At 38.4% G+C, this 26,559-nt stretch overlaps 1 protein-coding gene across 2 annotated transcripts in view; it reads right to left on the bottom strand.

The window, feature by feature from the left end:
* The window catches only part of LOC105926454 (disintegrin and metalloproteinase domain-containing protein 12), a 144,024-nt gene that overhangs the window by 9,681 nt on the left and 107,784 nt on the right, over nucleotides 1-26,559 (bottom strand). Inside the window, exons 12-21 of one of the 2 annotated variants that reach the window (XM_012862804.3) lie at nucleotides 19,843-20,020; nucleotides 14,096-14,185; nucleotides 12,541-12,736; nucleotides 12,326-12,434; nucleotides 10,862-11,060; nucleotides 8,320-8,397; nucleotides 4,129-4,237; nucleotides 2,544-2,679; nucleotides 1,855-1,957; nucleotides 278-538 (exon numbers count right to left, since the gene is read on the bottom strand). In XM_012862804.3, coding sequence (XP_012718258.2) covers nucleotides 278-538; nucleotides 1,855-1,957; nucleotides 2,544-2,679; nucleotides 4,129-4,237; nucleotides 8,320-8,397; nucleotides 10,862-11,060; nucleotides 12,326-12,434; nucleotides 12,541-12,736; nucleotides 14,096-14,185; nucleotides 19,843-20,020 — 1,459 coding nt within the window. The remainder of the gene's footprint in view (nucleotides 1-277; nucleotides 539-1,854; nucleotides 1,958-2,543; nucleotides 2,680-4,128; nucleotides 4,238-8,319; nucleotides 8,398-10,861; nucleotides 11,061-12,325; nucleotides 12,435-12,540; nucleotides 12,737-14,095; nucleotides 14,186-19,842; nucleotides 20,021-26,559) is intronic. The other variant, XM_036142021.1, reaches the window with a different exon arrangement.

Below are 26,559 nucleotides of genomic sequence, written 5' to 3'. Positions count from 1 at the left end.
GCAGGATCAACATTGCACTCAGATGGCCAGAGCTTCTTGGTTAACTTTGTTATTTTTGTAAAGCTGCATGTAGCTGTCAACAAGCCGCTACTTTTATGGGACACAAAAGCACCATGAACGCTACAGGCATCAAAACGCCAGCCTGAAAACGTGGTGACCCTCGTTGTTTCCCTGGGTAGGTGTAACGGGGGTAAAAGCGCTCCAGATGCAGCGGGGAAATTACAGTAACATCATCGCATAAAATGTTTCCAACTGAGCAAGCAGGAAATTCACTCACCATGACCATCCTGCAGGAGTTATGGTGTGAGGCGCTGCGAAATGACGCCCCCCTGGGTGCCATGTGGGTGTGAGGCAGAGGGGCTCGGTGGGGCGGAGGTGCTGGGGGTCTCGGCTGCCTGGGCCCGGGGGTGAGGGACAGCGTGAGAGACAGAGGGACCGGGTGGCTGAGGTGAACTGGAGGGCACTGGGGGAGTCTATGCAGGCTGTGGGACGGGTAAGGAGCCGACGGGGGCCCTGCATCTGGCACCCGTTGAGGAGACTAGCAGAAAAGATGAAAGCGGAGAAAGTTAACCCGTCTGATTACCTTCAGAAACAATCATGTTCACCTCCTCCTATTCTTCCAAGTGCTGTCAAGGGCACACAAATCAATCGCGGACATCGTTCACCAGTAACCAGGTAAAGACTAAAACTAGCCCATAAGCACCCGATTGGCATAATTCTGCAATGGACAGACCACAATGAGAGAGGTGGGAGATTAAGTATAGCCATAATATAAGTCTGTTTCATATTTACACCCAGATGTGAGCAGCTAAAGCACACCCAAGCACTCATACTCACAAGTGGAAAATGATCTCACCTGCACTGTGCTAACTTCAAACAGCTTTACATCTTTCCTCCTCCTACTAAATAAAAACCACATGCTGCCAACTGCCCTGCCAGAGCATTAGCGTCCCTTGAACTTTTTCACCTTTCCTCACGTGGCAACCACAAACTTTGTTTTGTGTATCTTTGTATGGCTTTTAATTGTAAAACACCGTAGTCCCCATTATTGGCTGTGTAAAAGGGAATTTAAATATAGGTCTTTTTGCAAAGAATGCCTAAATAAAGGAACAAATTCAGTCCTGAAAAAACGTCTGACACACTTTTAGGATTTTTAAGGTTAAAAAGATTTATAAACCTGTATAATACTTTGTGTTGGTCTCTAACATAAAACACAGTTAAACAGCATCAAAGTTTGAAATTCTACTGGGTAAAAATGCAAAAAAGTTAATTAAAAGGCAATTAAATGCATATAAGCTCATATTGCAGCAAAAGCGTTAGTTCTAACCTAACTTCTTGGGCTTTGCTCTTCTTGAGCAAACTCCACATCCATCAGATCACTTCCTATTAGCATCAGGGCAATAATGGACCAGTCAAGGCATGCAGCGATGTGGACATGCAAGTCATTACGGCCGAAAATGTGGTGTCTGTCTTACAGTTATTAGAAACAAAATTACTTTAAGGTGTCAACTGAACACTCAACATTCTTCACATGCAGATAAATCAATTTCTCTCTGAGCAGGCAGCTGCTAATGACAAGAAATGCATTTAAGTGTCCTGAGCCCCCGTTCTCTCACCACACACTCCATTATCATTGCCTCCTCCATACGTCTGCGTTCAGTGGGATGACTTAATTGGATTTGAATGAGCTGCCGTTTGTATGAAAACAACACATCAATTCAGCTGAGGATGATTTGTGGGAGCGGCTGCGATGCCGGAAGAAAGCCGAGGCACTAATCCTCCGTCAGGTTCCGACAGATACTGTAGGAACATCCTTTATGTATATTTAAGTGGTTGGGTAGGTGAAGCTCTCACCTTGAAGATGGTGGCACTGTGGGGGAGAGGTGGGGCCGGTCGGGTTGGAGAAGAAGGGTGCTGCTTAGGAGCCGACGGTCTGCTGATTTCAGCACTTTCTGATCTGCCGTGCAAATAAGAAAATGTAGCGCTCCAATATAATTTCATCAATCCTCCTTCACTTTAATGAAATATAGTTAAAACACATTCTTTTCAGGGGGATCATATACAATGTTGGAGGGAAGGACTAAAGGAAAAAAGGAAGAATTGAAGGAAAAAAGGAAGAAATGAGGAAAAGAAATAGGCTGAGTAAAGGGGAAAAACAAAAGGAGGGAAGGCGAGAGGAAATGACAAGACAAAGGAGAAAGGAGGTAAAGGAAGGAAGAAAAAGAAGTAGAGTAAAAGGAGAAGTGTGGGAAGAGAGAAAAAGAAGGAAAGAAAAATGAGAATGAAAAGACAACGGGAGGAAAGATGCGAAAAAAGGAGGTGGGATGGCTGGATGGTTGGATGAATGGATGGAATATTTTTTTAATAGTGAAAAAGACATAATTTTTTGAAAACATCCAGACCTGGGAAAGTACATCAACCATTTTTCCACAATTTTCCAGACTGCTTAGGAACCTTAGATATTAGCTTAGAAAAACATTTAAACAGCTTTTTTTCCAGCATTTTAGCAATTAGAGAAAAAAAAAACATGACTTAATTTTAACCTGATCTTTTCTATTGGGTTCTTTTTGCTGGTGAACAAAAGGCCAACCAGGGTTTTCCTCTTGATGCAGATGATCAGAGCAGCTACCAGCACCGTGAGAAGAGCCACCAGGATACCCACAGTCAGATTCCTGCTGTCTGCTCATAAAACACACATATGAAAATAACAGGATGTTACACATGTTGACCCAATAGTTCAGCAGACCTGACTTTCCCTGTTTTGCTGTGGCAGTATTTCCTTCAGACGGTGTTGAATCTGGGATGGTTTAAAACTTGATGGAAGTTATTTTCTCCTTAAACGCTTCCACTCTGGTGACAGCTGTTTTTTGGAGTGAGGCTGGATTTGTGTTAAAGACACAACGAACAGTATTTTTTAAAACAATTCAAAGCATGGCAAATTCATGTTCCATTTTTGTGCCTTTTCAATAATGTAGTGCAGAATATGATGTCATAATCAGATTAAAAAAACAGACAAACTCAAAGGCAAAAAGACCTTCAAAAAGGCAGAAGAACTTTTGGTGAAGCCAGTGTACAGGCTACAACAAATTCCTAACTCTCTAGAAGCAAAACGTAAAGAAATAAGTAAGAGATGCCCTGAGAAATATGTAGGTGAACAGCTACTCAAAACCTCTAACAAAAATCTGATGTATTTTCCATACCAAGCGCGCCAGGTTGCACTGACAACACTCCTCGGTTTGGACAACATTAGTTAGTGAAGAAGACTCAAAGTTAGCTTGGTACAGTATTACTGAGACGTTTAAAACGAAGGCGTAGAAAGCACAGAGATGTAAAAAGCTTTTTTAAAAACTGTATTTTCTATGATATGTGGAGATATGTCTGAGGTTTATTCAGGCAGTGAGAAAGCAACACTTTCATCAGATAACAGGAAGTTGAAAAGAGTACAGCAAATGTCCTATCAGCAAACGGGCTTAAATGGAAGGCAACCGGACTTTCACTCTCTCAAAACGTGTCGACACCTATTCAGGAGTTTGTCAATTGATCGAGCAACCATGGAAAGTAGTGCACTGTTTGTCCCACTTTTATCAGACAAACAATTCAGGAACGTTAAATAAAAAAAATTAAAAACAGCTTCTGTCCCAAAGCTGTGAAGGCAATCATCCACTGCTGAAAATATACCAGCAACCCAGTTCATACTCTGTTTACATTTGACTGTCTTTTTCTGACTTCAACATCAATTAACTTGAATATTAAATTTTTTGCTAATGACTAATTGCACACTTTTTAACTTCTCCAGCAGTGTTTGTCTGGTACATGCAATTTACCGTAATTTACATCGATCTGTAAAATGTCTGTGGTCTTTTTTGACTTCAACATTTAAATCTTATCAAATGCTAAGGAATATTTGCACACTTTTAGCTTCTCAGGAAGTGTTGTCGGTACATTCAACTTGAACATTTATGCCTGTGTATTATATGTGAACTTTGAGCCGCCGTCTCACCAAAATTTTTTACGGTTACATAATGACAATAAACACTCTTGATTCTTGATTATATATTCGCGCTTGAACAGTCTATGCCCAAGAAATACTGTACAGGGTTTCATAAGAACAGAAGAAAAAGATTTCACCTGCGAGCCTGATGGGGCCGCTGTCGACACTTCCTCCAAAACCTGACTTGTCACAGAAGGGAGGCGCCCAGTGAGCCTCACAGTGACAGTTCTTGTTGCTGTTGCACACCTGCAGAGTATTACACACACAATAAAAGATGAAGCTTTAAAGGTATGTTTTGAAAATCTACATCTTTGTTCAGTCAGATCTGTCAAAGAGAGCAAAGATAAGCCGGTCAGCGTTTTGATGGTGATATGGATTTCTGGTTTCCTTTGACGTCTGACCTGCTGATTCCAATTTTTTTTTTTTTTTTTTAAAGCTATAGCACATTAAAGAGGAAAACATGTTCAACAGATACTTTGATAGAGGTATGTAGTACTTTTGAATCTAACTGAACATGAAGGATGACAGGATTATCACCATTATTTCTAATGTGCACGCTGGAGGTTGATGTTATTTGACAGACGTTTTGATGCATTTAATATGCAAGAGAAAAAAAATTATATGTTTTTAGTGTTTGAGCACTTGTTCAGATCTGATCAAAGGAAAACTGACTGATTCTCATCTCTAGGTTATTAACTGATGAACCTCGAAAACCAGCCCAGAGACATTAATCAAATTGGACACAAATTGAGTCACATGATCATTTTAAATCTTAAATCACGTGTTGACTAGTTTCAATAATAAAATGGAGGAAATTCCAACATGGTAAAAAATACGTTTTACATTTCTTAGTAAATTGTCAAGACATGTTACCTCTGTTGAATTTCTGTTTAAAATCTTTTCAAGAAATATTTTTTTACAACAGCTTAAGTCAACATCAACGCATTCAACTACTTTCCTGTTTAACAAATATAACTCAGATGTACTTTGTTGTGCCTTGAGCAACTCAAATCAAGACAAGTGGTATGAGAAACAAAGCAGAGACTTTCCCTTACACCATATTTTTACTGTCTCACCCTCTTGTCTTCCCGTCCTGCTGACTGCATGAGTGAGAAACTCCTGAAGGATTCCCCGCCTGGCTAATCTGTAACAGGTGAGGTATTCCCATTCCGTCAACATCTTGATCTAATCTGTGCATGCAGGGGTGTCCTCTCTCCCAGAGAAACCCACATCCTTTTGTTTCAGTATGTTAAACGTCCCTTAAAGTTTATGTCTCTTTACTGGAATGGCACAAACAAATAAGATCCCCATTATAACCCCCGATGTTTCGTTTAAAGAGGGAGTCAAAACCAATTCTTCAGGAGGTTAAATGAAGTGAACGAGTGCACCAGTCACAGCTGAAGCCCATTGGAGCTGTTGTACTGTAGACCATACCTTGAAAACTCAATTAGTTTTCTTATTGGCATTTCATGTGAACACAACATGGTGCATAATTGTGAAGTGAAAAGGATGTTGGTTAGTACAGCTAAAAATATTAAAAGTGTGGTGTGAATTTGTATTCTGTCCCTCAAAGTCAGTAATTTGCAGGCTTTTTTGTTGTTGCTGCTTTTAATTTTTTCCAAAAAAACAAACAAACACATTTTTAGTGGGTTTTGAAAGTGTGAGTATTTCTGTTTTATTTCACTAAAGTCTTTGAAATACATTTTAGTCTGTTTTTATTGTTTTTATGTTCTATTTTGTTATTACTGTTCTGTTTTAGTACTATCCAGCACTTTGGTTAAACATATAGTTTTTGTTAAACTATGAAGGTGCTTTATAAATAAAATGGATATGGATTCATTAAGAAGCGTATCCCCACAGCATGCTGTTGCCACCACTGTGTTTCACAGTTGGGATGGCACATTCAGGTTGATGTCCAGTTTTCTCTGGACAAATCTATTTTTCGGTCACATCTGAGTAGAGCAGCGTCTTACATATGTTGCGGTGTCCCCTGTGGCTAATTGCAAATCAGATATTTTATGGCTTTTTTTCCAACAAGGTCTTTCATCTTCCCATTCGTCCATACAGGGCAGATTTGTGGAGTATACAATTATTAGTCATTTTGTAGACATAATCTCCCTGGCTGAGCTGTGCATCTCTGCAGCTCCTCCAGTGACTATGCTTTCCATGATGAACTGGCAGGGTTTTCTTTGTCCACAAGTTTCAAAATCCCTCCATGCCACACAACACAGATATTTGTTAGCATAATTTTGATGGAGGGCCTCGGATTATTTTTTCTCCAGCTTTGTGCCCCTAATAAGGACGCATTGGGTATACAAAAAAAAAAAATGTCCTTGTATTTAAAAGATATGGAGACAGAGATCCAGCAGTAGAGTGCAAATCTGGGGCAAAGTTGTTCTTCTTTTATAGCCGTTTGTCCCCTTTGTGACATTTTCTGCCGGGTTCAACTGTCCAATACACCAATACCAACAGGTTCAAAGACGATAAATTATGTGGTATAGAATGATACGAAAATCTTTCCTCTGGAGCCAACTTCAGTTCTCAGTTCTGACTTTGTGGGCAGCATCTGTGGAGTTCTGTATGTGCTGTAGGACGTCATCTACCAGCGGCGGTAAAATGGAAGGTATGTGTTTAGGTAGGTGTTTAGCAATACTTTAACCTAGTTAATGCTGCTGATTGGTCTCAGTAGGTCTCCTTCTTCGTGCATCTTTGGAAGACTATATGAACTCTACATGGACGGGCCTCAACAGGTTATAGTCTGTAATAGCAGACTTGATCAAGCACCTTGTCTTTGTCCAGTTTTTGTAGGCAATCTGTCACCACCTTCTTACGTATAAGTACTTGTTGGCTCCCTCTTCAGTGCAAAGGTGGCAGTATCACCCTGTGATAGTCAGATGTTTTGTTGTTCCTCAAGGCTGATTCAGTGCACAGTTAACGTGACAACTTCAACGGACAGAAGCATGCTCCATAGGGTAACGCAGTTTCCCCCACTGCTGCAGTGGAAAGCAGAGCACGGAAATTCTAGGAGGGCACAACACCTAGCTACTGGTTTTTGGAGGACAACTGGTCAAAGTACAATAAACCATCTGATACTCAAAGAAAGACAGAAGCCTTGCCTTGGAAGTCTAAAGAAAATGAACACACACGGACCAGTACCTAAACATTTTGAATCTCACCGCCGAATCTGTCAGCCATCAGAACTCTGCAGCGTCGAGCTGAACAGGTTCCCACAAGGACGGAGAGGAAGGAGCAGGAACACGAGCACATCAAAAAGCACCTAAAAGCGGTTGAAATCTTAACTGGACTTTATCCAGTTTAACAAAGCACTCAACTCAGTCAACTGAAGGAGATGAGAAGGAAAGGTGACAGAACACCATCATTTCGCATGTGGCTGGAGTTCCCAAAGAAACTAAGAGGGAAAATGTCCAAGCACAAAATCCGGGTACATTTCAAACCCTGGAAAACTCTCAGAGGCTGGTTCACCCCAGGATAAATCGCCCAAACACAAGCTCAGCTGTGTGATGTATGCAGTCTAGTCTACACTGGAAAGACCAAAAAGTGGCTTCACAAAAGGATGGGCCAATACAGAAGTTCATCCAGTCCAGTTCATCGCATCAAAACTCACCAGTTGATCTACGTCTCAAGAGCCAGAGACACTCTTTCGAGGATAACCAAGAGGACATTTGGGACAGGTAAGACGGATGTTTCGAGAGGATAGTGAAAGAAGCCATATGAAAAACCGTTTTCAGATCAGCGAAGCCTTTTGAATGAAAGGGGAAACTTTTTTAGGAAACAAGAGATGTCCAGTTGTCTTCTACCTAAGCAATTGGGACTGTCAAAAGAGGACCTGCTCACTTTGTTGTGGTTTATCACAAAAAAATACCTTGAAATGTGAACGGTTCAAGAGGTAAGAAAGTATTGGAAGCACTGTGAAACATATAATCTAAGAAAGTTCCAAAAACCTATGCCACCCTGGCTTAACGATAAACTCTGTGGCGTGGCACAGCTCCAAATTCAATTTGGCCGAAATAAATCTAAACAGTTTAGGAGAAGAATGACAGCCTGGGTGTATGATGAATGGCACTTAGAGCCGAACATAAATGAGATCATTACGCCTAACTGATTGAACCTTTCAACATTTCAAGTGATTTATTGCTAGGCGTCGTGTTTGTTCCCTAATAAAGGCACAATGGGCTGCGTTTTGAGCATGCTGCAGCTTACGCTTCTTTGAGGAATACACGGTATACCAACCGGGTTTTAGATCTGTTTGAAACAGCTTTTACATCTTCACAGCAGCTAAACAAGGATGGAGAAGGTGCTGCACTCACCCCGCGATCACTGCACTTGGCTGCACACTCGTGCACACTAAAAACGCTGACGTTCTGGCACCGACGATTCAGACACATCTGAAGCAGACAAAGACATTAATTATTGACGGTGTGGGCTTAAAACAGTAGGGCAGTAAAAGAAGAATCTAAATCTTTTAATCTTTTAAGGGGTAGAGGCACTTCCAGCTCCCCATTTCATTTCATTTTCCCTCTTCAGCTCTAAATCTGAACAGCATTAACTATAATTATGTTACCAGTAGAAATACATCATATTTGATTGTTAAAGGCACCACGCCCGACTCTACCCCTGAAATGTCAGGATGAGCACCAGCTGGCACAGTGAGAAATGGTAGAAGAAGGCCAAGGCTGGGTCTTTAAAAAAAAAAAAAATGGGTGGAGGTTTGAAGTGAAGTAAATTAGACTAAATGGAGTAACTGAATCAGTAAAGTGACCACTGGCTGGATTTATGAAGGCTGGAAGAAGCCAAATCGAGTGAATAATGGGTAGTCAATTAAGTGTGTGAGCTTAAGCAAGTCCAAAATGACAATAAGGCACACCCTGAAAGATGCCTGATGTCTTAGTCATGGCCTTTTGCTCGTCATTCATTATTCCACTCTTATTCCCAGCAAATAGATAATCACACAAAACTACGATTAATCCTGAGTTACAGATACAACGCGAGGTGAACAACTTTTGCCCTCTTAGGTAAAAGTAGAAAGAAAAGAAAAAGTATGGGCATTTTATTTCAAGTTCTTGTTGTGTGCTAGGTTTGTTGCATAAATAAATACATCCATTTTAGCAAGACACTACAGCATAGCACACACTTAAAGTTTTTAAATATCAATAAGAAATTAACATTGTCAACCTTGAAAAGTCCTCTCTTTAATTATTTTCCTTTTATTTAGTAATTCAAAATCTTTTAAAATATCAATTTTACCCCATTCATATCTCGATCAATGTGCAGTTTACTCTGGACTTTAATTTCAGTCATTTAATTTCAGTCAACATAAAATAATTACAATATTGATAGAAACAATGTAAATGCCTCAAAGACTGCCAAAAATGCCCATGAAATATGCTTGTACAAACTTATGACAATTATTTTACCATGTTTATTAAACTCCTCCAAAATAAGTTTTAAAAATATTTGCTTTAGAAATATTTGCTTTAAAAGATAAAACACACAAAACCACATAAAAACAAATTTTATGTGGTTTATGTGTCAGTGACATTGCTGTAATATTGCTGTAATTATAGACTAATGTATATTGAAATATTGGAAATGTCATATCACCTTTATTAAATAAAGTTACATCACGATACATATTGATAATGAATTATTGTCCACCCCTAACTGTGATAAAATGATAACCATAGTAATGGAGAAATTAAGCCATGCATACATAATACCTGATATTTAATTAATTATAACCTTTTTTCCTCACTACCTGACTTATCTTTCCCTGCTTGAAGTCAGTCAGGGTTATCACAATTATTATTATTATTATTATTATTATTATTATTATTATTATTATTATTATTATTATTATTATTATTATTTTTATTTTTTTTTTAGACAACTGTATTTATATTTTCCAGAATTCTACTGGAAATATCCCTTTCATTATACTGGCCTAAGTTAATAGAAATAATTAAGGTAATCCTAATTGAGCTAAAATGGAACTTTTAGATTAATCTATTGACAGAAAGTGAGAAAAGGTGGTTGTGTCTTTCTGTACAGCATAAGTAAATATCTACTTTGAGTTATTAACGACCCACAGATGAGAAGAAAAAGATAGTTAATATGAGATTGCATGGATATTAATGTGTCAAAAAGAGACTGGAAAACATTTACTAATGCTTTTATATCCGACATTTACAGCCCTGATGATATATCCAGCATTGAGAGGGCACAGGAAACCTAAGGGGGTGAAACAAACCTTTAACAGTATGGAGCCAGTCTATATGTCAATGGCAACTCAGTTTTCCCCCTGGGGACTAATAAAGTAAACCTGTTTTGTAAATGTGTAAAATAATGCCATGAAAATTTCTATTGCATAAAATGTGCATGGGGAGGAAATTATTTTAATTTCACCAACATCTACGGCTAACAATACACGGAAGCAGTAGCATTACACTTATGCTTGATAAACTCGTCCACCTTCAATACATTTCCTCCAATTTCTTTGGGGAAAAAAAAGAAGAAAGGAAAAAAAGGCAAAAAAAAGGAAAAAAAGGGAAAAAGAATTGGAGGAAATGTATTGTAACTTTCAGTCAAATTACACCCACTCATTTCTAATATCTGTTGGTTAAAAGTGTTTGTCAATAGTTTTCAAAACTGACAAAAGGTTGGATGATCTTTTGGTTTATAATTATGTTCCTAATATTAAAAAAAATGAGGTCCTCGAGCTTTCTGGTGCTCTGGGGAGTTTTTTCGTGCAAGTTCCCACCCTACAACAGATGATGCAGAGAGGATTAATTTCCCCCCATTGAGCTACCATAACATCCACCATCATGTTGCATAAACATGTTTAGCGCTCACCATTCCATCTCCACATTTCGTTCCCGTCAGGACCAGGCCCGGATCAGGCATGTCATCGCCCAAGTAGACGTGCGTACCTCGACACAATATCTTTCCACCTTCCTGCAGGGGTATATTTGTTTCGATGGAAACTGCGTTTGTGCCGATAACTGGCCGGTTGGCTCCTCCCTGACACTGGATTTTGCCACATTTAGCATCTCTGCATGCATGAGAGAAGAAAAACAGACCAATAACAGAAATAAATGTCTTTGTTTATGCCAATTTATCTTCAAGAAAGTTATTTGCTTCCTTCTCACTGTAGCAGTCAAAATAAAGACTTTCTGCAAGAGATTAAAAGAAAGAATATTGTTCAAATAGGTGGTATCTAATCAGGATTTTATGTGACCAGCACATCATAGTGCCTAAAACGGAAGTAGAAGCAAAACTGCAGATGGTTTTCAAAATAAATCTTTTACAAATAAATCTCAAAAGTATGCATGTAAATGTAATTTAAACGAGTTAATACTTTGCAGTGCAGTGTCATATGAATAAAGTTTATCTTGCTCTAAAGTTTTTTTGGACTTTTTATAAAACTACAATGCATTTGGGAATGTTACTTTTTACATTGTTTATGCAGCTAGTTTTATTCAGTTTCAATTTGAAAGAAAATTCATCATAATAACCCCTTATGTTTCTTTGCCTAAATCTAAACTCACAACCTTTGTTTTGCTATAATGCAATGCTCGTTTATTTGTGTTAAACCATTTCGTTAAAACTGCAGCTTTTCTTTCAATGGCACTCAAAAGCTATGAACTTTTAGTAAAGTATTATAACTTGGCATCGTAAAATAATGTGAAATTCAGACTATTCCATACATTATAGACGTCATTTATGTATAATAGGCTACAAAGGTTTGAGACACAACACAGAACAGGTAACCTTAAGTAAATCATTGTTTACGTTACTTGAATGAAATTGGGAAAAAAAAGAACTCTTTCATTAAGGTCCATTAAGTATCCAATAATATTCCTCTATTACTATATCCTTGAACTTTTTTACTACCAATCCATGGCCTGTAGTGTCAAAGTCTTGTAAACTCAAAGGAATTTACATGGGACTGTTGTTATCTGTTGCTTTTGAGATATTTCTACCTACAATAGTAGCATTATTGCCACTGAGGTGGATCTGGTAACTCCAAATCTGGTAACTCTAAATCCTAAATCCGTACGGGAACAACTGGTTCAATAAACCATGTTTTTTTTCTCTTTTAATCTAGCAAACTTTCGCAAAAAGATCTTTCCTAAGAGGTTGGAAACTGAAAAAGATTTTGAGATGATGGTCCATAGTTAGAGAACTTTAGGTACAGTAGATTATAATTTATAATATTGAACACATCTGTACTGAGCAAGTCAGCGCACTGTTAGATCCTTATGAATATCAAAATCAAAAGCGTGCTTTGATTTCTACAGGAACGTGAGCTTTCACCGTGCTTCGCATTTTGCAAAGGAGCCTTTTGAATCCTTGCCACAGTTGCCATAAGGGTCCCCTGCTGAGTTGACTCTTTCAAAGCAGATCCCCGGAGCTGGCTTGGCTCCTGACAGATACAATAAAACACCATTGAAAGCTTGTATCCATTTTTCAGCCTTTAACAGTCAAAGTGGGCCAGTAAAGCGGCCTTCCACATACCCACAAACGCATACCTTGGCCCCACAGCGTGATACACTGCTGCTCGTGGGTCTGGCAAATGCCGTTGTAACAGTAGCCGTCCACGTTGTGGCAGGAGTGGCCGTCGTGCAGGTAGACGTTGGCGGGGCAGTGAGGGCTGGCGCCTGTGCAGAACTCCGGCAGATCACAGGAGTTACTGGGTTCACGGCATGGAGTTCCCGCTGGCTTCAGCTGCACTCAAAAAATAGAAAACATAATCCATTGCTACTTCCTCATACCGTTTCCTGTAAACAACCCCATTTTGCACCCATGTACTTAAAAGAATGTGTATGAGTTTATATTTTGTTATTCTTATGTTTTTCTTCCAACATGTAGACAGAGAAATTGACAAAGAAACTTAAATTGGATGTTAAACAGAATTTCATTGCATGCACTGCAAAAATGGAACTAAAAATAAGTACAATGTTCTTAAATTTAGTGTAGTTTTCCTTGATTTGAGCAGGTAAATAAGATGATCTGCCAATAGAATAAGATTTTTGCACTTAAAATAGGAACAACTCATCTCCAACATCTTATTTCAAGTGCAGTTTATCTAATTATCTTATTTTAGGGGTAAAAATTCTCATTCCATTGGCAGATAATCTTATTAACCTACTCAAATCTAGGACAAAAAAAACTAATTTTAAGAACATTTTACTTATTTTTAGATCCGTTTTTGCAATATGTTAATATCGGAAACCTTTGTGTTACTGTCTATTCCTACTTGTTTCGTTTCTTATCCCCATTAGGGCCATGTAATCAAACCAAGCCATTTGTGACCTTTGGTTGGTAAATTAACGGAGTTAAAAATTTGCATTTCTTTAACAGTGGATCACTGTTAAACCCCAGATTATTCATACTCCTCTCAGATTTTGTTTATGTCTGAGCCCTGACCTGAATCTGATAAAGAATCTGTCACCCTAAACTGAGCAAGCTAAAGTTTAGGGTGATGGCAAGGAGGCCATTTAGCCTCAAAAACGTGGAGCTCATCACCAAAGATAAATTGTCAAAATACCGGCGGAAACATGCAAAAAGCTGGTCAGCAATTACAAGAAGGGCTTTGATTTCTGTAATGTCTAAATACTGATTATTGAGAAGGGTCATTTTACACATGCCATTTTAAAATAAAAGACAAAACCAGATTATGTTTTCAAAAATTGATTATCCCTTGATTTAGTTTTATTATTATTTTCAGAAATTCCTAATAAAACTAAATGTTGGGTTGAATAAAAAAATATTTGTTAGTATTTGTAAGTGTAAATCTGCCTGAAAAGGGGGGGTGTGTGTGTAAGCTTAGCTATAGAAAATTACTTTAAATCCTCGTATATCAATTTGGGTGTAAAACAAACAATAGAGCTTTTTCTTTTTTTTTTTTACTAGATAACACAAACTGAAATAGTCCACACAAAAGAAAAGGTAAAAATAATAAAAACAAACAAGTGAGACACAAAGACACAGCACAGACAAATAAGTTGTGAACTCCTGGAAATTATTAAATATATTTTTTATTAAATATATTTATTAGTGCCAGTTAATCAGTACACAGAGTACCTGGCAGTCCTGGCAGCAGTGTCCATGTGCACAGACAGCATCGCCTTTCAGCGTGCAGGTAGTAGCATTGCAGCAGGGATTCATACATTCCTTCAAATAAAAAAAAAAAAAGAAAAAATGAAAAGTTAGGTAAATAAGCAGTAAGTATGTTTTGCTATTGGAATAAAAATGAAACAAGCAGAGTTGATTCAAAATGTCCTGACTGCAAAATTGAAGCGAGACCTGATGACAAGGAATAATAATTTCAATAAATGTAAGAACTTTTCTAAGGGATAGACCTCAGATTCGACAGCAACGCTAAAGGAAACAGTTTGCCAAATACCAATTCACCATCTATGCACAAAGTAATGGCCACACCTAAGATCACACAGGGTAATTGTACGCTGAAGCATATTTTCCACCAAGTACTCCTGTACAAGACAGGATAGTCTGAAAACATTTGAGAAATGTTCTCCAAGCACGTGAAACGTGACTGCCTCATTTATTTTTGACAGAAAATATGATTATTAAAGATAACACATGTGGACATTCCTTTCTGCAATGCAAAGGGAGTTGGAGCGTATCTATATCGTACCCGCTGTTATGTAATATTTTCCATCGCACTGAGGAGGAACATCTGTTCCAAGTTAGCTGTTATCATGACCTATACATCGGCCCAATCAGCAACTCGCCGCCTCCCGATGCAGATGGACTGCAGAATTCACTTAATTACTGTGCAAAACTACTCATGCTCCTTGTCCGTTTTTACATTTTGTCATGTTAAAAACCACACACCTCAATGTGTTTTGTGGGAGTTTTTTGTTATGGAAAAAGTAACTGAGGTAAAGGGAAAATCTTATATGGCTTTCGGATTTTTTTAACACATAAAAATCTAAAATAAAATTGCTTGATTTAAAAAGTTGTGGATTTGTGACAGACCACCAGACTGCTTCCTTCTGTTGAGAATGTAATGAAGGTTCAGGGTTGGGTGGTACAAGGAGGACCCCATCTCCGTTTCAGCTCACTATACACGCTGAAGCATGACATAACATCCCGACGAGAAGATGAGTATACAGTACATATGTGTTTTTTTTAATCATGTATAGCACTTTGACTTGTCTTTTTGCTCAAAGGTGCCATACAAACAAACCTGCTGAGCCTAAAAAAACAACAAAATAAAATTAGCCGTGCATTTGTATTCAGCTCCTTTTGCTCTGAGTTCTCTCAATAAATTCCAGTAAAACTATCAGCCTTCAGAGGTCACCTAATTAGAAAAACTGAAGGCATGTGTAATTTATTCTCAGTATAAGCTCCACTAAAACTCAAAGCGAGGAGAGCGTCGTTAAGAGAAGCAGCCAAGAGACCCATCGTAACTCTGGAGCAGCCACAGAATCCACAGCTCAGGTGGAAGACTCTTTTGAAGAGACAAAAAATGGTCAGGCTTTCAACAAATCTGGCCTTAATGGAAGACTGGAAAGAAAGAAAGCCACTATGGAATCATCTTTTTTTTTTTTTTACATGCCATTTAGGGGACACAGCAACCATGTGGGAGAAGGTGCTCCGGTCAGATGAAACCAAACTTGAAACTTAGGGCCAATATACAACATGTGTGTGATGGGATAACTAACACCATATGTCACTGTGAAGACCCCATCCGTGGTGAGAGTTCATAGGAACAGGAACAGGGTTAAATACGGGGAAATATTTCAGTCTCTGCTTATGCAAAGCTGTTCACCTATAGACTTGCTTTTTGTGTGTAATCTGTGAATATTTCCCATCATATTCTTCCTCATCTTATCCAGCATGTTGGCTTATGATCAGCAGAAACATACATCGCAAAGAGACAGATAATAGCATAATTATAGTAGTGTAAAAGCTGTAAGAACCGTGTCGTGATTACAGCCTTTAGGACAGATAACTTATCGTCACTTGAGCCAAAATCGTCAAGTTAAAAGTATTAAGGGGCCATAAAAATGTATGTATTTCTCCAATAAAAATGCTACACATACAATATTTTATTGAAATGAGCCCATTAATTTGTGAAGGAAAGTAAAATATAAAAAGGGTCTCACGCCACACATACAATGTGCATTTCTTTGGGGTGTTTTCTATTTCTTGTTTAGAGCATTTTAATAGTGTGTTCTCTAAAGCAAGGGTTAACCAAACGTTTTGAAACTGAGAGCTACTTTGTCGGTGTTGTGCCATGCGAAGGGCTACCAGTACTGACCTTTAGACTAGAAGAGTCAGCATTCACCATAACGTTATGTAAAATAAACACATTTTTCATGCTTTGTTATAGGTTATTGTCATTTTTAAATCAATATAAATGCAAGTGTGATTAAACAAGACGATTAACGGAATAAAATAAAGTTTTAGATGCAGCTCACTGGGTGGGTTGTGCTGTTTTAAGAACAGGCTCGTGGGCACCACATGTGGTCCTGGGGGGCTACTTGGTGCCCGTGGGCATGTTGGTGCCCCTGCTCTATAGGCTACTCTGTCTTTGAAAATGCTTGCTGTTTGAAGCCAAGTCTGCTTTTGAGTCTGTGGATATTTGTTGTCCTATCTACTAAAACATTAAAATCTAAGCAAGAATCGTAAAATAAAGAAACTTGGGTATTGTGCTGAAAATGTTCCATTGTAAGAACATTAATGTTTCTCTGAAAATCTTGCTCTAGAAGTATCCATCTGCATCATCTGCCTGTGCTGACGGGCTAAATTAGTACCCCTTTTGAAATGCAGTCGGGGGCCGCACCAAATTACTTCGAGTGCGGCAAATGGATCTGAAGACTACCTGAGTCATACTCATTCACAGTCATCTTTAGGGCAGCTGGCCAGATGTGTTTTTTTTTCTAATTAAATCCAAATGCAGAGATTTCAAATTTATTTGTTTTAGCTAAATCTAATCCTTTTTAAAGGTTTCTTTGCTTCCTCCGTTTTCCATCGTCCTGCATCAAATCCTATTGTACGTACTCAAAACACTGAATCATCTTGAACTGTAATTGAGGGAATAGTGTTGAATGGCTGTTTGCTGCTGATGTATTTTTAATGTTTCAGATTTATCCAGATGTCTGTCATAGTTGCCACAACACAAAGAAGCCCAAAATAACGGTCATGCAAAAAAGGCTTAGCCATTCAAAAATAAAAATAAAAATAAACAATTGACTGCTTTATTGAATTCTTTTGACAAAAACATTTTTTTTTTTACTGAAACATTGTTTGGTTTTCAATTTTCTTTCACATCATAACTGACACAATCAACATTTGATATGTGTTCATCCAGTATGAAACCAATTTACACTTTACCAGCATTTGCATTTTAGTGTGTTTATGTGTTTAGCAAAATACTTACTTGTTACAGCTGTTTATTAAGGAGAGTACAAACTTTATATAAATGGAGGTCACAGAAAAACTCAAAAATTGCAGGTTTGATATTTTAAAGCTAACATCATGTCTGCATTCTGCAGCAAGCAATGGCATTGATTAGAAGTGACAGTAGATGTTATTTTTTATGGTCTCGAAGATAAAAATTTTTTTTTTTTGGAAACAACCGATCTAAGGAAAAACATCATTCAATTTTAAATGGTCTTTAAATTTGACTGAAATCTTATATATATATATATATATATATATATATATATATATATATATATATATATATATATATATATATATATATATATATTCTTTTCAACCCCAGAAACCTTCAGATTGTCATCAAAGGCCGAGATGCCAGAATCCTAGAGCAGAAAACAAAAATAGATTGCTCATGATAAAGAAGACAGCGACTGCTGTGATGCCAAACCGATTTTTCATTTGATTACTGAGAGAGAATGTAAATCATATTGTACTCATTAGAACTACTGTAATGCGACATCTTATCCTCGTGTGTCATGTGTTTAAGTCATTTCCAGTCAAAGGAAAGTTATTGGTCAGTAAAAATCGCTATAAATCAAAATTTGGCATGAGTAAGAATAATTTTGAGCTTAATTGTATGATCTCACACAGGAGAGGGTTGACTAGACCCCCGAGGACCAGCTCTTTCCCTTTTGCTATTATAGTCTAAACGTAGTGTTCTTCTGAGTGCCGTAAGAGTCAGAAGGAACTGGATGGATGGAGCTGGCAGGGGACAATGCTGACATGATGGGCCTTCCAGAACTCCTTTCAGCCTGAACAAACCATAAAAGGAGGCCGATCCCAGAGTCCCGGAGGCCAAAAGAGGCAGAGGAGTCTGGCAGAGAAGAGGTAGCTTGTGATTGCGAGGAAAAAAACAAGGATTTTTTAATGAGGCTTTTTAATAGTGAAGAGAGGTGCTGTCTGAGCCATCGGATATGGCCTGGTTTTGGCATAACGCTACTCAGCTCTATAGAGAGCTTGGATATTGCTACTGGCTCAGGACTGCAATGTTCTTTGTTTTGAAGGACAAGGACACTTTCAGCTCGACCTTGGCGAAAGCCTGGGCACAAACAAAAACCTCAGACGACAATGAGGCCATTTTTTATTTAGGCCGTTACATAATTCAGATCATCATCCTAAATCAGAATAAATGTTTTCTTCATGTTCCCGCTCATGCTAATTGTATTAACTCTGCTTCCTGCAACTGCAACAGTTAGCAATGTTTGCAGCCATTATTACATGTATGCTAAAGTAGGTCTACTTAAATAATTAATATATCCCCGTTCGAATGCTTCACACCCAGTCTTCTGGTGAATGTGTTCACAATTTTCTAACAGTTTTCAGTTTCTCTGGAGGTCTGGTTTCTGGCATAGTTTTGCATTGAAAGCTAAACTATATATATATATATATATATATATATATAGAGATATATATATATATGATATATAGATAGGTATAATATATGATAGATATATATATATATATATGATATATATATGTATATATATATAGATATATATAGATATATATATATATATATATATATATATATATATATACCCAAAAGCACCATTCCCACAGTGATTTTGCTAAATACTGGGAGTTTCTTGAGCAAAACCCGTGACAGTCTGCGTGTGATTTGAGACTGGGACGGAGGTTCACCTTCCAGCAAGACGATGACGTGAAGCAGACTGCTAAAGCAACACTTGATTGGTTTAAGGGGAAACATTTGAAAGTGTTGGAATGGCCTAGTCAAAGCCCTGACCTTAATCTAATGTAATATCTGTGGTTCACAAGCAAAACCATTAAACATGAAGGAGCTGGAGTCATTTAGCTGGAGCTGTTTAGCCTTTAAGACAGAAATAACCCATTTTAATTCCGGTTGGTGAGAGAACAAAACACGTGAAATGCTAAGGGGAGGTTAATACTTTTGCAAGTCACTGTAATAGTCTGAAAGCGTTTCGGCCTACTTTGTGTTGTTGGACAGGTTCCTTTTATTCCTTGATTCTACAGATCTGACAGTAATCAGGCCATGGTGGGGCTAGTGAAATTGAAATTCAGCAGTCCAAAAAAGTTCAACAGCACTCTATGATTAAACAAGGGGTGAAATTATATAGGGCCAGGTCGATTTGGATAGAATCACTTTTTTACATTTATGAAAAAACTTAAGCATGACAAAAGCAAAAACAAAGAAATCTGCGATGGGCACATTCTTTTTAATGGCACACTATTTCATTTGAATTAGTACTTTCTGGCATAGTGCAATGGTGAGATGGTGGTTTTTCGCCACCCTGTTATGTTTCAGTGTTACGCATTTAAAAGGGATTAATGTGAACACCATGGAGATGTATATATCTGTTTATTGTGACCCTCACCTCCACTTCGCCGCAGTCGCACTCCTCTCCCTCCTCCACGTAGCCGTTGCCGCATTTCTGCCCTCCGTAGAGCACTTTGAGCTCCGGCATGTTAAACAGGCACATGCCCACTCCTTTGTCAAAACTCGCCATCAGGTCCTTCTTGCTGCAGCTGCTGAACACGGTCGGGAAGGGATACCTGTGAGTGAAAGAAATTGTTTGTGAAAGAGACGCAGCACAAACAGGAAGATGACTCAAGTACCACCCCCCCCACCCCTCAAGGGGCCTCTTCAGTCTGATGTAATCAGCGACAATTACTGCTAATCAGAAAATCAATTAGCAACCAGAGCTCAGAAACCTCTCTGAAGCTCCATCAGCATGCAAACAGCGAAGGATTGCTCTCCCCATGGAGAGAAGGAGATATGATTAGACAAATTTTACGAGACAGGGAATCATAAAAGCTCAGCCTTCTCTTGCAGGGCTTTCAACATGCATAAATTTGGGAGGGTCGGTGTATTTAATATTGCTTTTGGACCAGTAAGAACCGGTGAGAAAAGAACACACCTCAAGGCTCTGTCTGGTAAAAGCTTGGCTCAAAATGGTTTGAGGTTCTATCGAGCTTTTCTCTGATAATACAGCGCCTTAGATGAAAGCCTGTGTTTAAAATGTGCTTGAAAAAGCGTGGATTGTATCTCATTCTCCGTATGGCAGGTGATGAGATTTTTAAACTGCTTCACCAAAGCTGAAAAACTTGGCAAAAGGCTGAATATTATAGGCGAATCTGTACGTAATCTTCCCATTTAGAGCTGTGCACACAGATAAGTGACAGTAAGTGGGCGATTCAGGTCAACCCTATCATCGAGTTATATAAAGGGCCCTTGAATTTTTGAAAGGTACATTGTGAAGTACGCCATCAATCATACCTCTGCACCCCTTCTACATCTGCCAACCACTTAACTATTTGGGCTTGAAAGCTCAAAAAGTTAGATTTGTCTCCTTTATCCTTTGCGTAGATCAGCGAGCTTTCTAAGAATCGCTGCAGAACAACGGTCGACAATTTTAAATCTTCCATATTATTGAGCTCAAAGTTATTCGTGTGCCTGACAGATTTAGATTCAATGTCAGTTTCTGATTGGGAAGGAGACGGGTGTCTCCCAAAGGCTAGTGGGCCAATGTTCAATTGGTATGATCCTAAGAAACACGCAACGACGTTTCAGTTTTTTTGCACATTGAAACAAAACGGCAGCATGAAAATTATTTTTTTGACTGCTTAATCATAGGAAAGACCTTTACTGGCATCAAAGCAATCAAACTCTTCTTATAATAGCAGAAATCCACCCCCCCCCCCCATACTTCCAGTGGTATTTTCTGCAGAAACTATTTACACGTCGGTATAATACCTTGGTACTCCGATCAACCGATCCTCCCTCATGAGCTGTGAATGTCAGCAGCTCCTCCAGAGTTACCACGGCTATCCTGGCAGCTTCTCTGATTTATGCTCTCCTTGCCCAGCCTTTGAATTCAGGTAGACGATCATGTCTCGGTTGGTTGCAGTTGGGCCATGCTCTGGTTGCCCTGGATTATATTTCTATCTATCTATACAGACATGTTCAATAAACTAGAATATTATCAAAAAGTCTATTTGTTTAAGGGACCCAGTTAACTAAGGTGCACACATATAGATTTATTACCTACAGACTGTTGTTTTAAAGCCCTTATTTCTGCTAATAATGATCTTCTTGCTGACATAAAATAAAAACGCAACATTTAAGATTAGAATATTACATCAGTTTGATGCAGAAAAAAATTAACACAAATGTTGGCTTAATGAAAAGTATGCTTATATACATTTGCCCTCTACACATTTTATTAGTGTTTTTTATAAGTAAAAATGCAGTTACTTTTCTGTCTACTTGGCAAATATGCACTTGTTTGTGCTTGTCTATCACATGAAAATCCCAATAACATATATTGGAGTCTGTTGCTTTAATGTGAAAAATGGACATGGAAAGGCTCTGTGTAATCACACCCTAACATGTAGGCAGATATACAAACAGGTAGTTTTAAATGTCTTGGCTCACAGTTTTATCTCTGTGACGCATTAGTGATAGGTTAGTTAGAATTTAGTTATTCAGTCTGTCGCGTTAGCATTGGATTTCCACAGGAATACAGTGTCTGTACAGGTACAGACGTCGTTCAAACCTCCATTTTGAGTGTTTTTGATACACAAGAAGGAGGAGGCACCTCAGTGTTGCTCAATCATAGCAACCCTTTCAAACTGTGCTTCTCTATGTTTGGGTGTCTCACATCAAGTAGCGTTTAAGATATGTCATAACTACGCGGTGCATGTTCTGACACAGCTTCCCTCCCTACATGGCTTTGATGTGGGGAGCCGGCTTACATCAACTGCTGACCGCCAAAACAACCCCCGCCCACCCCTGTTCCTTGACTACTGAAGCTTGCGTCGGGTGAAAGTCAGCTACCCTCAAAGCGCATCTTCAAAAGTTCTGGATTAAAGCAAAAGATCACAGAGGATTTGTAATTGTTAAATTGAAAGGCAGTGAAGAGATTTCCAATAATAACAGCAATTTGTGTTCTCTTTTCCTCTCAGGAAGAACAGCTGTCACAATGGAAGGCTACTTCCTTTGAAAGTCCCGTTGTTGGTGTCCTCTTTGCCCTGAAAGCCAAAGCCAAAATTGCAAGGTCAGGTTCCAAACCCCCCCGTCTTTTTTTTTTGTCATAATCATTCAATTTCCATGAACTCAGACCGAGTATTCGATTACAGGCACATGCAATGACACATCCTTTTCCCCCCTATTTATGTTTTCAGCATTTCCAAAGTACACCAGAGGTTAGGGCCATCCAGCTGTTCTTTATGAGCAGAAACGTTGGGTCCACCTTCCACCAGTGTTTGGAAAGAAGACAGAATAACGGCTGGGAAAAAGGCAAAGGCACCGATGAATAACACTGGATGGCATTTAGCAGCTGCAGCCCTACGGGCCACTAACACGGGTCCGGCGCCAGCTAAGATTGGCACATCTGGAGTGTTATGTACACTGACGACACTGCGGACTACCACCCGCAGAATGATGTCAGCTCCTTCCCACCCTGTTCTCAATTTTAGATGAGTTGTCCTCACCTCTGCCTGGAGTTTTTTTCTTTGCTCTGTCTCACAGTGTTGCATTGTTTTCCCACCTGGACCTCTCCAGTTTTATACAGGGCTAAGATGTTCATCTACCCTGCACCCGTTTTTGATAAGGGATCATTCCCAGCTAGTATTACAGGCCTCTGATCCGTCCCACGCTGCATTTATACAGGAGACTTAGAGACTTTGAAACATCTCGTTGTCCACAGCTAATTTGTAAAGACATGAACAACATATTAGATGGAATCTCATAATTAATATCATAGAGCTACAAGGAAAATACTAGTTATTGTTTTCAGTGAAAGTCATAATTGAATTAAATGTACAGTTCAACTCAAAGGTTTACATATTAATGTTTGGCTCTTAATCATGGATTTGAACTGTTCTAGGGTGAACAGATCAGTAATCGCTTAAAACAAGCATTTGGATGCATTCATTGTTGGTTTTCTCTAATGCACACGGGGGTCAAAAATATAAAGGTGTATCTCAGCAAAGTAGAGGATAAAAACAAATGCATTTCAGTAATTCAACTCAAGCATTCGTTGTTTCAAGCATTCGTTTCAGTTCTTTTTGATGATTACGACTTAGAGATAATGAAATCCTATTTTAGTTTCTCTGACATTACAACTTTACACAAGATTTAAAAAATTATTTTAATAAAAAAATTGCTATGTTATGATCTTGAAAATTATGGTGAAGAATGCTGACATTACAGTTTTCCAGCAGACAGCTGCTCCTTTTACAAGGAGGCTGAGCTAGATCATTGCTGAAGAAGCTGGCTGCTCACAGGCATATTAATGGAAAGTCGAGTGGAAGAAGGAAATTTACCAAAGTGCAAAACGGAGCCTCCATCAAACATTGCGTGCATATACTATGCACATGGGCACACAGTAGTTACCAAAACAATAGACACTTTTGAGACGTAAATAAATGTAGTAAATAATAAAAGATTTTAAAACATTTTTACCCCATCCTTGATGTGATTTATGTCCTGAACAATTTAACTGGAACACAAACAACTCATTGAGCAGGAAAATGATGAAAAGCAAAACGGTGCAAACCTGTCTGCATACATTTACACCCAAACTTTTTATACCCCATGCAGATTTACCTTTGAAGTTATTTTCTTAAAACTAAGAAGTTGGTTTTGATTGGAAATTAAGGACTATCGCTAAGAACAGTGTTATCACATATCCAGTTAGAACCATACAAGTATCCTGCTGATGGCAACAAAAAGTGTGTGGTTTCTCATTTAACTTCCTAAATATATATATATATATATATATATATATATATATATATATATATATATATATATATATATATATATATATATATATATATATATATATATAAAAGATCCACAATAGTGTTTTTTAATCATTGAAGTTGTATGTTGTATGTATAATCAATTGACCTTAGAAAAAGTAACACAAAATCAATCATTTAGGTCCCCAAATTAAAATTGATTTTTTTTAAAAAAAGACAAGATTCTTTGTAAACCTTTTATTGGAACTGTGCTCTCACAATGCAATTATTAATTACTTATATATTGTTACAGAATCTTTTCTGTGTTACTTATACATGTGCGTTTGACATGATTGAAATAGCAAAAACGCAACATTAAAAACAGAATGTCCTCACATTTCAGCTACAATTTTTTTTTTATGTAGTACAGTAACACTAAAAAATAACACATCTTGTCATCAGAGATTAAACTGCCCCTGAGGCTAAGTAGAACTGTGAAATACTCTGGGACTTTAACCCAAATTTATGAGGCAGGACTGTCTCTTTGGATCAAGTTGGTCATAAAAATTAAACATCACAGAGAATGTTGGAAAATCTTTCAAGTATATCCTGTGTTGTTTTGTTGGTCCTTTCCTCATTGGAGAACATTTTTATAAAGAATAGAGACTGTGAAAAGCTGCATATAAACATATTACTATTATTCTGCACTGTACTTTTCTGGCATTTGAAAAGTCTTGGGATAACCGGTGAATTATACTGATTTTAAGATAACAGCTTAATAAAATAAAAAACTGAATATTTTATACCCTAAAACACTATATTTTATACCTTAAAACACTTTCCTTTCACATTATTTGAGCTTGCAGAACCTGAACTTGAGGCGGTATGATCTGTTTATATTAGGTAATCCTGTCTATTCAGTGTGCCTTCTTATTAAAGACGACCCAAGGAGTCAAAGCAACTGTAAACATGACTCAATGCCTGGAGGCGAAATGAGACAATATAGCTGGAACAAAGAAAAGCGAACAAAGCACAAAGCAATACGGATGTCTTGTTCTAGTTTTGAATAACAAAAGCATTTCTATGTATATATTTGGGTTTCTGTGTCCATGGAGACGGCCATATATAATTTTTTGTGCTTTCAGGAGATGTAATCTCAACTGATGGGAACCACTAGCCTGTTTTTGGTTAAAGCGAATGGGTGAATGAAGAAACGGTATGAAAGGAGAAGGGAAGACAACTGACCAAGCCATATGTAAATGGGAAGAGAAGGAAAGAAGCAGTGCTGTGTGGCAGATGTGGTGCTGGCTAAGGAGGAGTTCACAGATTTACTGTCCATCACCCATCTGACGCCATCAACACATTCTGGAAAGTCCACAGATACACAAGGAGAAACTAGATCTCTTTAGTTCCTATGTCTGAGACCACAGCAGGACAAGGATGGACATCGTAGCCAATGGAGAAGCCAGAGGCCCATTTTAACTTTGGAGGAGCTGTAAAGAGCAGCCCATAGCTCAGATTGGAAAAGTTGTTGAGATATTATTAGCTGTGTAAATATGACATTTATGTAAGCAACATTGCAAGAAGAACCCCATTGTTGAAAGAGACTTATATGACGTCCTACTTGAATGCCTGCCAGAAGCCATGTAGGGGATGCCGCAAACTTGTAGAAGAAGGTGCTCTGTTCAGATGAGACCCAAACTGTATGTTTTGGCCAATATGCAAAACGATTCTTTTGACAGAAAACAAACACACCACCTCCAAAGTAATCTGCAGTGGTGATGGCAACATCTTGCCAGGGGGATGGTTTCAGCTTCAGCAGTGAAAGGAGAGCTGGCAGAGTTCTATGGTAAATGGTAAATGGATTGCACCTATATAGCACTTTAACTAGTCTGACAACCTCCAAAGAGCTTCAAACTACAGTTTAGTCATTCACCGATACACACACATTCACACCCTGGCGGTGGTGAGCTATGTTAGTAGCTACAGCTGCCCTGGGACAGACTGACAGAGGTGAGGTTGCCATGCACCGGCGCCACCGGGCCCTGCGACCACCGCCAGCAGGCAATGCGTGTGAAATGTCTTGCCCAAGGACACAACAACAGAGATAGTTAGAGCAGGGGATCGAACCAGCAACCCGCCAGTTGCAGGTTGACTTAGATTTAGATCTAAGTCAAGATCTAAATCTCTCAAGACTTGGGACTGATGTTTACAGACACCCTCCATCCAGTTTCACTAAGCCTGAGCTCATTTGCAAAGAAGAATGGGTACACAATTTGGCCTAGATGTGCAAAGCAAGCAGAGGCATATCCAAAAAAACCTGTAGTGCTAATTGCAGCAAAAGA

The sequence above is a fragment of the Fundulus heteroclitus genome, chromosome 10, assembly GCF_011125445.2.
Source record: "Fundulus heteroclitus isolate FHET01 chromosome 10, MU-UCD_Fhet_4.1, whole genome shotgun sequence".
Classification (NCBI taxonomy): domain Eukaryota; kingdom Metazoa; phylum Chordata; class Actinopteri; order Cyprinodontiformes; family Fundulidae; genus Fundulus; species Fundulus heteroclitus.
Note: the sequence above shows the minus strand (reverse complement) of the source record. Positions and strands in the feature narration are given on the sequence as shown.